At 38.1% G+C, this 16,728-nt stretch overlaps 1 protein-coding gene across 2 annotated transcripts in view; it reads left to right on the forward strand.

The window, feature by feature from the left end:
- LOC123502602 overlaps positions 1-16,728 on the forward strand; it is a 37,883-nt gene that overhangs the window by 6,271 nt on the left and 14,884 nt on the right. For both annotated transcript variants that reach the window (XM_045251766.1, XM_045251767.1), the window contains exon 2: positions 9,106-9,200. In XM_045251766.1, coding sequence (XP_045107701.1) covers positions 9,162-9,200 — 39 coding nt within the window. In that variant the 5' untranslated portion in view covers positions 9,106-9,161. The remainder of the gene's footprint in view (positions 1-9,105; positions 9,201-16,728) is intronic.

Here is a 16,728-nt window from a genome sequence, read left to right on the forward strand (position 1 = left end):
TCGTTATTATGCCTGGCTGTCAAATGGTTGAGGATAAACATATTTAGTCTCAACAAATAAGGAATTTTGTGGGTAGTGTGTAAACCTTCCATAAAATGGCCTTAGTGGGTAGTATGCCAACCAGGGTAGGGCATTACTAGGCTATAGTAAAACTAAATTGTACTGACCCACATGGTGAGGCAGATAATCAGTGTGATGTTGCCATATCTCTCATTACTTCTAGAAAAACTGAATAACAGTTCTCTATTCAATTCAATGAATGACTTTGCTAAATGAAAAGGTGGGCGGGACAAAAGACATGAAGATTTTTTTTTTTTTTTATGTTATGGCCTATAGTGTCTGTAGGCATACTTTTTTTTTTTTTTTTTTTTTTTATCTATACCATGTGGGCTTTTCATGGAAATTTTGTGGGCTATAGGGGATACTTTTTGGGGTACTCCCTATCTCAAAGCCCACCCACTAGGAAATCGTTGCCCCGAGTGAGAAAGCCCAACCTACACTCGGACCATGGACAGGATTCGAACCCATGCACTTGGAGACCCCTCGGACCTCAAAGCACGCATGGTTCCACTGTACCACGCAGGCAATAGAGGAGTGGAAACATAAATCTTACATGGAATACCTAAAGAGTATATGTAAAGAGTATATGTGGGAAGCACTGTTCAGCATCCGCCCATTAGTGACGCAGACAATTTTTTTTATAGTGGTACCCATAATAAGGCCCATATCACCACCCAAGTGACATGTAGGTAACTTTAAACCACTCGACAAATGGCATAGCTTCAAAGCGGTATGTGGTGGGATTCAAACCTACGCGTGGACGTCTAAACCATTTGACAAATGGCATAGCTTCAAAGCAGTATGTGGTGGGATTCAAACCTATGCATGGACATCTGCCCAATCCCACGCTCACCACCTTATCCCTTTGATACAACCCACCGGTGGGCCATCAGTTACCATCCACTGTTGTGATGTGACCCACTGGTGGATCATACAACAGTTTTCACAGACATCACATTTTAATCTTACTATGAATAGAAATGGATTATATAGTAAAACTGCAATAAACATTGTGTTGAAGAGCATAATAAACAATGATTGATAAATAATATGAAGCTTATTTCATTTTTAGTGTTATAGAAATTATATGAAAAATGGTCTTCTTGTTTCCATATTTTCTTTCTAATACATGTAAAAAACCTCCATTATCTTGCATTTTTTTTTTCCTTCACAAGAACATAAAACGTTTCTATAACAAATAATTGAAACAGATATCACAGTGGACTTTCCTTGACAAGCTTCAATGTTTTTTTATTGATTTTATTTATTTTTTTTTTTGAGATATTATTTGGACATATTGTATAAAAAGGTGCCATTGGTGATCTTTTGAATTGCATAAATGAATAAACATAAGTAAAGAAACAAAACATTTATATTAAATAAAGAAATATATTCTATAAAAATCAACTGAAATATACTTTTTTCTTTTTTCTAATACATGTAAGAAAACTATATTATCTTGTATTTTTCCTTCAGAAGAACTTAAAACTTTTCTATAACAAATCATTTAAACTGAGATATCACAGCTGGACTTTTCTTGATAAGCTTTAATAATTTTCTTTATTAATCTTTTCATATTTTCATAATACTCCTGATATCATCTTTATTATCTTATTTTATCTTCTCTCTCTCTTCTGTTGAACTAAGTTGACCTTAAAACTGTGTAGCATTAATTTTCTAAATATGCAAAGCAAAGAGACGAAAATGTATAAACAAATTTAGGAAAGGAAGAATATACTAGTACACTATAGAAATGCACAGAATATTGACAAATAAAGTATGTCCACTGGTGGGTTGTATTGCAGAAAAGTCATAGATTTTTCATGGTATGCAATGCGATCCACCGGTGGGCAAACACTGAGGTTGCCAGTTCGTTTGGGTGTTCTCCCAGACACAATACTTTGCTCTTCTCGCTTCACTGGCTTGACCAGCACTGACATTACAACACTATTTGTATCACAGTGTGGGAGAGTTCACTGCACTGCCAATCACAGGTAACATGTTAAGTCCACCACCTACAGAAAAATAATACATGTCTGGCAGAAGCAAGACCTAATGGAGAGCACAAGGAAAGTTAAACATAACATTTGTTCCCCAGCCCCACATTTGCCAGAACTGACACTAGTAGTAGACTGTGCTTTGTGTTTTATGTTGGATTTTGTTTAGCATCTCTTTTGGGCCGTGGTGTAATGGATATAACCTGAAACGTAGCGTTGGCAATGCTGCTTAATGTAAACAATCCAACAGCTGGGCCACTGCATCCATCTGCTGTTACTACCCCCCCCCTTCCTGCTATCACAGCATTTTCAGAGTTTTTTTATGTGATTTTGTTGATTTCAGACCTCTTTTGCAATTCACATTACTTCATGTAATGCTCCCCAACCCAAGAATCCCAATTTCTCATAGATCCCTAAGATTACTGGGAATGAAAGGTAGGCACAAGTTGGAGTTTAAAAAAAAATAGTCCTAACTTGAAAATATTTATTTGCAATGGAAATGACATATACTATCAATCATTTCACTACATTTCTCACCAAAAAAGCACAATCCATGGTTGGGTGAAACTATAAATTGGTCATGTTTTCTGCTTGTATAATGTGTTGGTAGATTGCTTTCAACTGTATATGCTTAAATACACTAAAAACTTTTATCTAAATTTGATCTACTGAAATTGGGGTGTGTCTTATATACCTATGTGTCCTCTATGCCGTCAAATATGGTACTGTACTCTCAGTGTTGATCTCTCCTCCCAAGTCAGTAGAATGAAGAACTCTGGCAGAACGACGATCAACCCAGCAGTGTTTGAACTAGTATCAGCTGATTACCTCCATGTCACTGACCACACATATCTGGTGTATGTCAATCATACATTCAAATGGCCATAATTGTCTGCTTGCACTTGTCCCACATCAGCAGACAATCTCATTCATGCTCTGTGGTCCGTGTTCATGCAGACTGGTATTCCTGTAATTCTGAGGACTGATGTTGGTTCTTTGGTTATGGCTTCATTGTGTTGCTCTCTTACTTGATGGGAGCTGGAGCACTGGGTGTTTTCCCATACAACCCATGCGCCAATGGACATGCTGAGACCGCTCTCAAAGCAGTCAAGAAACTCATATTGATGATCACACAAAAAGAGCACTTAGACAATGATGAATTTGCCAGAGATTTACTGGAGTACAGGAACACACCCTGTGCTGAGGGGAAATCACTAGCACAGATGCTCTTTGAACATATCATGAGATCTGCTGTTCTTGCACATCATCACCCATACAATGGCAATGGCTTTTTTTTTTTTATGTACACTTAACCCTCGGCTATTGCGCCCATTTGGGGCCGAAATAGCCGCGCCATAGCCAAAAATGCGATAGCCAAATTGAACAACTAATGGTGAAAATTGTTATTGGTGCCACAACCATAAATCCCTCATTTTTACTTTTTTTTTTAATTACTGTATAATCCATTGGTACCAATTAAAACATGTCAAGGTTATAACATAAAAAAATTACATCAGCTCAGATATCCCATGACGTCATGACCAAAATGGCTGGGCGCATTCATAAACAACATTTCACAGCGAGGGTTCTGTCTTGTCTCATTGGTTTACGTTTGGCGATGGTAGGAGGACGGCGTGGAAAGTTGGTGGCCATTGTGAGCACAAAAAATGGTAGAATCTGGCTATCACTGTCTAGTGGGGAGGACGTGCACTCAGAGACTGTGTTTCATCTTGGCTGGAAGGCGGTTTTGGCCAATGAGCGCTTAGATATCCCATGACGTCATGGTTGGGCGCGTGATAGCAGGCATCTGAGGTCGTGATAATGAAATTTTAGCAGCTTTTCATGGGTGCGTGATAGCAATAAAATGCGATAGCTGAAGTCACGATAGCCGAGGGTTGACTGTAGGAAAAAAGACCAGCCAAGGGCAACACAATATTAAAAAAAAGGCCCACTTGAGTGCTGGTTCTCCAAAAGATAAGCAAAGAGTTAGCCAAAATTAAGGAGCAAATGTCTTAATACATCCCTCTTAAAAGAAGTCAAGTTGTAGGAAGACGGAAATACAGAAGCAGGTAGGGAGTTCCAGAGTTGACTAGTGAAAGATATGAATGACTGAGATTACTGGTTAACTCTTGCATTAGAGAGTTGGACAAAATAAGGATAAGAGGAAGAAGAAAGCTTTGTGCAGCGAGGCCGCAGGAGGAGGGAGGGATGCAGTTAGCAAGATCAGTAGAACAGTCACCATGAAAACAGCAATAAAAGAGAGGAGATAATGGCAAGAAAAGGAAAATTAGCTGAAGATACTGAATTTAAAGATATATGGTACAGTGGAACCATGCGTGCTTTGGGATCCTAGAGGTCTCCAAGCGCACGGGTTCGAATCCTGTCCACGGTCTGAGTGTAGGTTGGGCTTCCTCACTCGGGGCAACGGTTTCCTATTGGGTGGGCTTTAAGATAGGAGGTACCCTAAAAAGTATCTCCTTTAGCCCATAAATTCCCATGAAAAAACCCACATGGTATATATATATAAAAAAAAAAAAAAAGAGATATGAACCTAGAAGAGAAAGAAAAGGAGAAAGTGCTAAGAAATGAAGCTAAGGAAAAAAATGAGAAAAGGACGAAGTTTGAGAAGAAGAAATTCAACTGGAGAGTTCTAGATATAAGACTGAAGAAAAAGAAGAGATATTGGAAGGAAAAAGAAGAGATATTTGAAGAGGCAAGAAATTAAGAGTGACTAATACAAATATAGATGGGTTGCTGTCCAGTGTATTGGAGGTTAGAGACTACTTTAGGAAAAAAAAAAACATGTAATGTGCATAGTAGAAACAAAATTAAACTTTAAGAAAGAGGGATATAAAAGTTGGAGAAAAGACAGGAAGGGAAAAGGGGGAGGAGGAGTGCTAATAATGGTTGGAGATAATATATGTGTAGAAGTGCACTATGGGGATGGCATGGTGGCAGTTATGGGAATAACAATCAAGACAGAAGAAGGGAAAAATGGAGAATCATAGTCACATATGTGCCACTGAAGACAAATACATGGAGAGCAGCAGAACATAAGAAAATGCAAGGAGAAGTGATTAAGTGCGTGGATAATATGATAAGAGGAGATGGAAAAGTATTGTTAGTAGGAGACTTTAACTGTAAAAGAGTAAACTGGAGAGAGATGGACATAATGGGTAATGCTGGACCATGGAGCAAGGAATTGTTGCAGTTAAGTATGGTGAATATATTGGATCAGTGGATGGAAGAATTAATACAATTCAGAGGGGAGGAAGAACCATCATTGCTTGACCTGGTATTCACAAAGAAGCCAGAGCTGCCTCCCAGCATACAATACTTTAATCCAGGGGTCAGCAACCTTTTGAACAAAATGTGCCAGTTGATAATTAATACAATTTCTTTTTACCAGGTGTGATTTTTCAGCACTATATAGCGGACATAGCTTATGAAAATTAAAACCATAACTTTACAGTAAGTAGTGCCAGTGTAATCAAAATATAATGTAGTTTACTTCACATGCATAACATAAATGTAACATTTTTGTAGCATTATTTATACTCACCATGTTAATGCGATCCTTGCCCTTGTTTCCCTTTGGCCAAAGTTGTAATTTCTGGTAAATATCTGGACACCTTGAGCTTCACACAACCCTCAGAAAGATCCGCTGTAAGCCTGCTGCGATGGGGGTTGAGGATGTGTTTCATGTGCAAAAATATCTGCTCACATTGATACGTGGATCCAAATGCTGATAGCAATGCAAAAGCTACTCTCTTCATACAATTGAATTTATCAGGTAGTGATGTCCAGGAACTTAAAATGGAGGCTGCATGATCATTCGTACTAGTTTCCATTATTTCTCGAAGATCTTTAAATTTAGCTGACCACAATGATGAGGCCTGAAAGTCAATTAACTGCATTTCCAACTCCGTAGTTTCCATCCACTGAAAGAGAGGTGCATCCAACTCACTGTATTTAAAGGTGTCTGGTCTAATTAAAAATTAAAACACTGGGCCCATATGTTGGAAATCTTGAAATCTTATTGAGAATTCAGACTTTAATTGTTGCATATACACTTGAAGATCAGTAGTGTTGACAGGATGAATTGCAGAGTATAGTTCCTCAAGTTTTTGAAATAACGGAAAGAACCAGTTTTGATATCTGCTGAGTAAACTGCAAGCTTTGCAACAAATGCCTTTCAAGTATCATACAAATCCATCACTGTTTTTCCTGCACCTTGCAAGAGAAGATTAAGGTCATTTAGATGTTTCGTGATGTCTGAGAGAAACATAAGTTTCACAATCCAATCTCTGTTCTCTAGCTCAGGATAGTCTTGGTCTTTTCCTATTAGGAAAATCTTGATGTCATCAAAGCATTCCTCAAATCTCTCCAATACCTTTCCACAGCTTAGGCACCTAACATTGCTGTGCAAGGGTATATCTTTGTAAGCACAGTCCACCTCTTCAAGGAAAGCGTGAAACTGCCTGTGCATAAGAGAAGAGTGTGCAACAAGAAAATTCACTATTTTTGTAACAGTAGTCATCACCTTGTTGAGATCAGAGCTGGAAATCTTGGCACATAAATTTTCTTGATGAAGTGCAATTTCAGAATGGGGTGCCCAATTTTATCCTTAACCATCTTAGTAAAACCCTTGTTTTTTTTCCTACCATAGCAGGGGCACCATCCGTTGTAATTGCAAAAATCTTTCTTATGTCAACCCCTCTTTCCATAAAATGATCAGTTAAAGTCTTCAGTCTGTCTTCTCCCTTGGTTGTGCCATATATAGGTTTGAGACAGCACAGCTCCTCCTGTATATCTGTGTCACTATACCTGGCAAAAACAGCCAAGCGGGGTATGTCATTTATATCAAAAGTTATGACTGAAATAAGAAGTGGAAGTTAGAATTCAATGCCAAGAAATGCCATTTAATGGAATTAGGAAAGAGTAAGAGAAGACCAGTATGGAACTATTTAATGGTAGAGGAACAACTAATGAAGACTAAAGAAGAAAAAGATCTGGGAGTGGTTATACAAGAAACACTGAGCCCTGAAAAAACACCTAAGTAAAATATTTGGAACAATGTATAAAATGTTAGCTAATATTAGGGTGGCATTTCACTATGTGGACAAAAATATGACAAAAAAATTATTATGAGTATGGTATGTCCACAGTTGGAATATGCAGCAGTGGTGTGGTTGCCGAGCTTGAAAAAGGATGTTAGAAAATTAGAATAGATCCAGAGGATAGCTACAAAGATGGTGGTGAAAATAAAAGGCCTAACATATGAAGAAAGTGAAGGAAATGGGACTGCCAACCTTACAAAATAGAAGAGAAAGAGGGGACTTAATAACAATGTATAAAATAGTTGATGGCATTGAAAAGACATGGTACTGGTGGCAGATGAAGCTGGAAGGACAAGAGGACATGCAAAAAAGATCAGGATGAGGCAGTGTGTGAAGGATATTGGAAAATACAGTTTTCCACATAGAACAGTGGAAAAATGGAATGTATTGTGTGATGAAGTTGTTACAACACATAATGTGCATAGCTTTAAAGAAAAAATAGATAAATAGAGATATGGAAACAGGACACTGATCCTTGCTCAAACCCTGTACAATATAACTAGGTAAGTCTCCTCCTCCTCCTCCTCCTCCTCCTCCTCCTCCTCCTCCTCCTCCTCCTCCTCCTCCTCCTCCTCCTCCTCCTCCTCCCCCTTTTATTTCTCCTCTTCATCATCACCTAACTTGTGAGTGGAGAGCGGAAAGCGTGAGTGGAGACCGTAGAGCGTGAGTGGAGAGCAGAGAGCTCAAGTGGACAGAGCGGGTGGAGGCACGAGAGCAGAGAATGAGAAAAAAGAGCAGAGGAGCGGACTGCATGAGCAGAGATTGAGAAAAAAAAGATCGCTAGTGGAGAATGAGAGAAAAAGAATGCGAGTGGAAGAGCACTTACTTTTAACGTTTGGCACTCGTGGTTTGTAATCTCACCCGGAGCAGAGGTGCACAAATAAGAGTGCTCTTGCCCACCTGTGCTGGTTGAGTGACTCTAGTTAAATAAGAAACTGGTCAAATGTCATGACCTTAGCTGGGAATCAGCATAAGGCCACAACGTTGAACAAAAACAAAGAGGGAAGTGATGTTTACCTCCAGCCAACAGTACCAGTGTCACCTTGATTCAGCTGGATTTTTTTTCTTTTATTTATTCCATATGGGCTTCTCATGGGAATATATGGGCTAAAGGAGATACTTTTTTGGGATATTTCCTATCTCAAAGCCCACCCGCTAGGAAACCGTTACCCTGAGTGAGAAAGCCCAACCTACACTTGGAGCGTGGGCAGGATTTGAACCCATGCACTTGGAGACTCCTCGGATCCCAAAAGATGCATGGTTCCACAGTACCGCAGCGGCAGCCTTTGGGTTTTTTGATGACCAAATTTTGTTCGACCTCTGTGGGTAAAAAAAAAAAAAAAAAAAAAAAAAAAAAACTTTCGAAGTCAAAATTGTTCAAGGTCCTGGGGTGTTTGAAGCCCAAGGGTCCACTCTATATGATTATAACTGGGCATACCAGGAAAAAGTAATTGTTACTTGCAATACATACATTTAAAACACTTTGCCATTTGTTGAGTGGTTTAAAGTTACCTACATGTCACCATGATACCCAGGTTCTAGGTGATTACACTCAAGATGAGCTTGGGCAGTGATATGGGCCCTAATATGGGTACCACTATAAACAAAATTGCCTGCGCCACTAATGGGCGGAAGCTGAACGGCGCTTCCCATACACTCTTCAAGTGTGCCTACAGGCACACCGAAAAAAAAAAAAAAAAAAAAAAAAAAAAAAAGCCTACCTTGCAATTCCCTAGCATATACACACTCATATAATACACTCTTATGTATTAAGAAAAAAAAATTATACTTTAGTCTATTACTGTAATATTCCTTATAGTATATATGTAAAAACTTTTACAGGTTAGAAGTATAGATGACAAAATTTTCCATGTGGCAGTCCAGTGAGGGTACTTTGTGGCCCTGCTGAACTTGGATATTATTTGCAGCTGGTGTCATTGTATGGAATATCTAGAGCCCTGAGGTAGGGTGTTGCTTGGTCGCCATGAAGAGTGAACGCCAGGAAGAAGACCGTAGACTGGAGGTTAGTTAGGTTACCTCCACCCTGCCATCTCCATTCTACTATTTAGAGTAGTGAATGGTGGCAGTGTGTGGCAGGGTGTCTGTGCATGATAAGTGGCCATCCCTCTGTGTCACAGTTTCCTTCATGCATCTAAAGAATATGCTAAATACAGGCCATTTAGACATATTTTAGCTATTGTTAAATGTTTTACCTCTGCTATTTTATACTGAATTAATTTAATTGTATACTGTTTCAAAAAGACATAATTTTGAGCACTTGAATAACATCCTCTGGTCACTAGGAAAGTAATGTGACTCCTAAATCCTCATCAATCTAAATCCTCATCAATCAGGATTCTCAAGTTGAAGTGTGCCTATCCTGAAAGAATCTTAGAATCTTTTATTTAGTACTTTACTACTTTTGTGGATAGGCTCTTTGCATGACCTTGCACCCATTTAAATAGCCTCACAATCTTGTGTAGAGCTTTGTGTTTAGAAGTACTGAAAAATTGATCTAAAAGCAAACCATGAATAGAAGTAGCTAGGGACCTTACCTCTGATATGCCATTCTCTCTATCGTGACTCCATTACATTACCGATAGAACTAAGTTAATTACCAGGATTTAAGTCATCTTTGACTGTCCCGCCACTGCATGACTTTACTCTCCTTTTCAAATAAATTTCTGGAACTTGTATGTTCAGAATCTTCCCTTCTTGGGATCCCATTCTTTCTTTTCTTTTCAGCATTGATATTTTCATTTGTTTTGGTAATGTACAACCAGGCATTTAAAGATAGTTGCATATTATTCCAGAAAAATGCTTGTCTTTTTTATGCACTTTATTTCATAAGGAGCCATACTATTCTGGGAATTTAAACATGAAAGAAATGACTGGAAATTAAAGTTCTGTTAGGAAACTCGTAATAATATAACAACAATTTATTATTGATCAGATCAAAGTATAAGTGAATTTGGGCTTGCCATGAATGTCTTGATGCTACACATTAGAAGATTTCTATCATGAGTGAAGTCAACTCATTGGTACTTCGTCAAATTTGATAATTTAGTTTAATGAGCAAATGCTAATCCATATATGAGGTCTGTCTGGAAAGTATCCATCCATTTACAATTTAGAGAAATGGTTCTAAGCTAGGACAATGGCACCCTTCTCTCCTTCAAAGATGTCTCCTTCAGACCTGACACATTTCTCCCGGCCTCCCTTCCACGTTTCAAAACATTTTGCAAAGTCCTCTTTTGGGATCTTCTTAAGCTGGCTCATCACATTCTTCTTAATTTTGTCTATGGACTGAAATCTCCTTCCTTTTAATGGTGATTTTAGCTTCGGGAAAATCCAGGAATCACTGGAAACTAGATCTGAGCTGTAGGGAGCTGAGTGAGCTGGGTGATGGAATGTTTTGCCAAAAAATCCCTGCATGACACATGAAGAATGAGCAGGTGCATTATCATGATGAAGGATCAAGCCTCCACTAGCCCACAGCTGCAGGAATTTTTGGCAGAACATTCCAGCACCCAGCTCTTTCAGCCCCCTACAGCTCAGATGTAGCTTCCTGTGATTTCTGGATTTTCATAAAGCTAAAATCACCATTAAAAGGAAGGAGATTTCAGTCCATAGACGAAATTGAGAAGAATGTGATGAGCCAGCTTATGAAGATCCCAAAAGAGGACTTTGCAAAATGTTTTGAAATGTGGAAGGGAGGCCGGGAGAAGTGTGTGAGATCTGAAGGAGCCTGCTTTGAAGGGGAGAAGGGTGCCATTGTCCTAAGTTAAAAGTATTTCTTGAAATTGTAAATGGATGGATACTTTCTGGATAGACCCTGTATATATGTAGATTATTCAGAGTAGCAGTGCCAATGATTCTTTTAAAAATTTTAAGAACATAAGAGAGAAGCTGCAAGAGGCCACCAGGCCTACATGTGGCAGTTCCTGTATGTTTAAAACTACCTAATTCATTCCATCTATCATCCCCATCTATAAATTTATCTAATCTTCTTTTAAAGCCCTCTATTGACTCAGCACTGACTACATGACCACTGACTCCATTCCACTCACTGACTATTCTGTTTGAAAACCAATTTCTTCCCATTTCTCTCCTAAACCTGATAGATAAAATGTTGTATCCATGCAGAAAGGTACAAATGATTATCTTCTCCCTGTGTATAGGTAATGATAATTGATGACTGTGTTGGAAGGTTAGGTGAGCCAGGTAAGGATCATGAAAACATGACTTAGATGAAAACAGAAGGCTCTAGTAAGTACATGCACACTTTTACTACACTTGTCAGATGAACATTGCATTACATTAATTTTGCCTTGCATCTTGAAATACTAAATTATAAATTTATGAAAAAGTGTGTTTTAAACAGTTCACATATGTCAAAATCACCATTACCTTTGATACATGTATGAGTGACATAAGAGTTATGGTCTTCGGCACATTTTTTGTTGATAATGTTGCATATTAGAACACAATTGCTAAATTCAGATATGTATTATTTTCTCAGAAATAGTACTTTAATAAAAATTGTTCCTGGAATTCAAGATAGGTAATTATAAAGAAATTCAGTTGACTATCAAATAATATGATTCTTATTGCTGTCACTTAGTGGATGATATAAAGTGTAAAAAATGCTGATCAAATTAACAAAGAACCTAAGATATATATGAAATGTTTTTGTATTTTCAAGCACTTCTCCAGTGAACCATTCACAGAATATAATGCATAGAATGTACATACAACAAAAAGCTAACAAAGGAAAAAGTGGCCTTGATATTAAATTAAGGTCTGATCTCCCAAGTGAAAGAAGGTCAGGTCTGCTTTGATTATTCTGCAGCCAACCAGCTAGATTGGTTTCAGACATCTGGATGGAATATTTTTAGCGTGAGATGTGATTATAGGTTCAGTGAGAAGATCTTGGAAAAACTACCAAGGCAAGATCTAAAGGGCTTCAGTGACAAAAACATTTAGATTTACTTTTTTTTTTATCATCAGTAATAGGTTTAGCTGAGCCACAGTGGACCCATCAAAGAATGGTTCATAACATGAATGATATCTCCAGGGATTAGATGACATTTAGCAAGTAGAATCTGATTATTCTGAATTCACCAGTGGTAGGAAGATTATTGAAATTCTATTCTGGTAAAATTTTTCATTGTGTAGAGCTGGGTTGTATTTAGCTAGATAATATGATATAACCACGTTTGAGGAAAAGTTAACGAATAGATTTGTAGTGTATTCCATACAACATGACAAATATAGATAATGCAACCTTGTAAATATGTATCACAGTATGTATAGCAAAACCTTCTCCACAAAGGTAAGTTGCTACTTGTAAAATAAGTTTTGTTGGCTGAGAGGTATGATGATCAAGTTCTTAGTGCAGCAGACTCTTTTATATTCTTTGCATAGTTGAGAATAATTATTGACAAAATTCATGCAAGTGTGATCTCATTTTAGGGAGGAGAGACCTGAAGTTAGTATGTACATTCACTCACTGACAGTCATCTGGAGGTCTCATAACACAGTGAGCCATTTCTTAACAGAAAGTGCTCAGAGCTCAGTGTGTATTTACCTATTTACCTATTTGTGTATTACAGGGCCCGAGCTAAGCTCTCTGTGTCCTGTCTCCTTGTCCATTCCTGTCATATCTCTCTTTCATCTGATTGACACACACCGCGTCAACGACATGACTGCTCAGTTTATTCCACTTATCAATGCTACGATGTGGGAAACTGTATTTTCTCACGTCATTTAGACAGATGTCCTTTATTAGCTTTTTTCCATGTCCTCGGAGATGATTACTTGTGGTCACCTTTATCAACTCTCTATCCAGTATGTCAATCTTGTTCACCAATTTATACATAGTTATCATGTCTCCTCTTGTTCTTCTCTCTTCTAATGTGGTCAGCCCCAGCTTCCTCAGTCTTTCCTCATAGTCTAACTCCTGAGTCCTGGTACCATCCTTGTTGCCAGCCTTTGTACCCTTTCTACCTTCTTCACATTTTTCTTCATATGCAGTGACCAGACACATGCTGCATATTCTAGCTGGGGTCTTATTAAGGTACATAATATCTTCTTCATCATTCCTTCATCTAGGTAGTGGAATGCAAGGCCAATATTTTGAAGCATGTTGTATGTTTTCCAAAAAATCTTGTTAATGTGTTTCTCCGGTGACAAAGTGTTTTGCACGGTTACTCCTAAGTCTTTCTCCTCATTGGTCTCTTTAATTTTCTCATCACCCAGTCTGTAATCCCAGTTTGGTCTGTATCTACTTCTTCCCATTTTCATAACATGGGTCTTGTCTATATTAAATTCCATCTGCCACTCTTTACTCCACTCATATATTTTATCAAGATCTTCCTGTAACTTGTTACAATCTTCCACATTCTTTACTCTCCTCATAATTTTAGTATCATCCGCAAACATGTTCATATAACTGTCAATTCCTACTGGCATATCATTAACATAAATCAAAAACATGATGGGACCCAGCACTGACCCTTGTGGAACTCCACTGGTTACCTTCTTCCACTCGGACTTCTTCCTCTCACCACTGTTCTCATTTCTCTTCCCATTAAGTCATTTTCCATCCATTTTGCTAGTTTATCATTTACTCCTCCATTCATCTTTAGTTTCCACATCAGTCTATTGTGTGGTACTTTATCAAAGGCCTTTCTCAAGTCCAGGTAGATAGCATCCACCCATCCCTCTCTATGTTGTAGTATGTCAGTCACTCTTGAATAAAAACATAATAAATTGGATACACACGATCTTCCTTTTCTGAAACCAAACTGCCTTTCACTCAGAATGTTTTCACTTTCTAGATACTCACTCCACTTAGCTTTAATTACTTCTTCACATACCTTGCACAATATACTAGTCAACGATACTGGTCTATAATTTAGCGGTTCCATTCTACTACCATTCTTATATATAGGCACAATGTCAGCTCTTTTCCACTCTTTCGGGACTAATCCTGTTCGTATGGAGGTTTCCACAATATCAAATATGGGGTTCAACAATTGATCCTTACATTCTTTTAGCAACCTCCCAGATATGCCATCAGGCCCCATTGATTTATTAATATCCAGATTGCTTATAATTTTCCTTACATCTTCCTTAGTAACCATGATGTCCTGCATTTGCTTTATTTCCGTAGGCCTTCCTCCCATAAAATGCTCCTCCTTTGTAAACACTTTGCAAAAGTTGTCGTTCAAAATTTCAGCTATATCTCCAGCATCTTCATATACTTCTTCCCGTTTTTACCTTTTCTATTGCCTCCCTTTTATTTAGTTTTCCATTTATGAATTTGTAAAACATTTTGGGTCACTATCACAGTTTTCCACCACCCTCTGTTCATATTCCTTCTGTGCTGTTCTCCTTACTTCAACATATCTATTCCTTGCTGTTTTGTAGCCTTCCTTGATAATACATCACTGTTTTTCTTAAGTTTCTTCCATGCCTTTTCTTTGTTCTTTTTGCTTCTTCACAATTTCTATTAAACCACTGTTTATTATTTAAAGTCCTCTTTCTGTAATATGGCACAAACTTTTCACAGCAGAGTTATACAAATCCATAAATTTATCGTATTTCAATTGCATATCTCTTTCCTGGTATACCACGGACCAGTCAATTTCATTAAAGAACTCCCTTATATGGTTATAATTTGCCCTAGTATAATTTAATTTTTCCTCCTGCGTTCCACAATCTTATTCGTGCTTAATTCTGTATCCAGCTCAAAGCTTAGGACATCATGATCGCTTTTCCCCAAGGGACTTTCATGTTCAATTTCCTCTTTTAGAGAGATTCCCCTGGTAAATACCAAATCCAACCTTGCTGCAACATCTTGTCCCCTGCACCTTGTTGGTGATCTCACCCACTGTGTCATCAAGTTATTTGTTGCTACCTTTAACAATTCTTCTGCCCACTCACCACCATTCACCACTTCGTAGTCTTCCCACACTATTTCTTTGCAATTAAAGTCTCCAACTATCATCACTCTATCCTTTCTGATGAGTTCTTGCTTCATTCTGTCTAGAGTATTTCTCATCACCATTTGGTACTGTTCATATTCCCAAGCACTGGTTCTGGGTGGTATGTATACTGTTATAATATTAATGTCCCTCTTGCCATCTGTTATAAGCATACTTATCACTTCCTCATTTCTCTTACTATAGTTCACCTCCTTCACTATCAGATCTTCCTTAGTAAGAACCATTATACCACCACCTCCTTTATTTTTTCTATCATTTCTCCATACTTTGTAGTGTTTTACAACAAACCAGTCTAGCTTTATTTTGGGCCTTAGCTTTGTTTCCACTACACACATTATGTCCGGTTTGTTATTTCTTAGGTAATCCATACATTCTAGCCTCTTAGACAGAAACCCATCTATGTTCGTGCAAGTCACTTTTATTCCATTCCTAGTCTCATTCTTCCATGTAATGCCTATTCCATCTTGTTTTATCCACCACTTCTTTAGCTTCCCATTTCTCATCCTCCAAAAAAACTTGATCTTTTCCTCCTCTGTTCTTTCGTCATTCCTCTCTTTCACTTCAGATACTAGCTCCTTCATTTTCATTCTCTCATCTTGTGACATATTTCTTCTTATGTAAATTGTTTTGGTTTCCTCAGAGTCCTTAAGTTTCCAAGCCCTCCTCAACAAGGCCTCCGCTGCCACCTGAGACTTTTATTTAAATTTTAATGGTCTATTCTTGCCTTCCTCAAAAGCTCCCAATCTCACACTTTCTTCTACCTCAGCATATAGGTCTTCTTCTTCCACAGAGATCTTGTTCAGTAAAGACTTAATCTTGTCATTTTCCTTATCCCTCCTGTCCTGCCAGTTCCTGTTAGTTTCCTCCCACAATCCTATTATGATCACACATTTTTTCTTTTCAGCAATATCTCTCACCACATACTCATTTTCTTTTAGTGCCTTTACCATTTCCCTCTGCGTAATTCCTTTATTTTCCTCTTCCTGCTTTTTTACTATCTCCCTAAACAACCTTTGTACCTCCTGATGTTCATGATTCACTTCCTTCATCTTGGTGTCAATTAGATTAAGACATTCCTCTTTCTTCAAGTCCCCTTCGGATATTTTTATCTCCATTTCCATGAGTTTAGCCTTCATCTCTTCACATTGTTTCCTTAGTTGTTGGTTTTCTTTCTCCATCTCTACTTTTTCCTTCAATAGCTCTTTATTCGCTAGCGTTAACAAGTAGATCTCTTTTTGAACGAATCATTCTCGGCTAGAACTCTATCCAGTTTTTCTTTTATTGACAAAATGTTTAGGAACTTACTTTCCAGTGCCTGGATTCTTGCATCCATATCAAGTTTCTGCAGTCCTTTTGGTGTAGTAATAAAACCTTCAAAGTCTCTAGTTTGCCTGGATGCCATTTTTGTTGTTGTCAGCTGATTACGGCCAGAACGATCACCGTCCACACTCCCCTCTCAGGGATCACTCTCCATATCACTCTCTTTCAACACTAAGAGACAGTAGGACATTAACGGACCCAAACTTAGAGTTACCCGGG

The sequence above is a fragment of the Portunus trituberculatus genome, chromosome 12 (genome assembly GCF_017591435.1).
Source record: "Portunus trituberculatus isolate SZX2019 chromosome 12, ASM1759143v1, whole genome shotgun sequence".
In the NCBI taxonomy this organism is placed as follows: Eukaryota; Metazoa; Arthropoda; class Malacostraca; order Decapoda; family Portunidae; genus Portunus; species Portunus trituberculatus.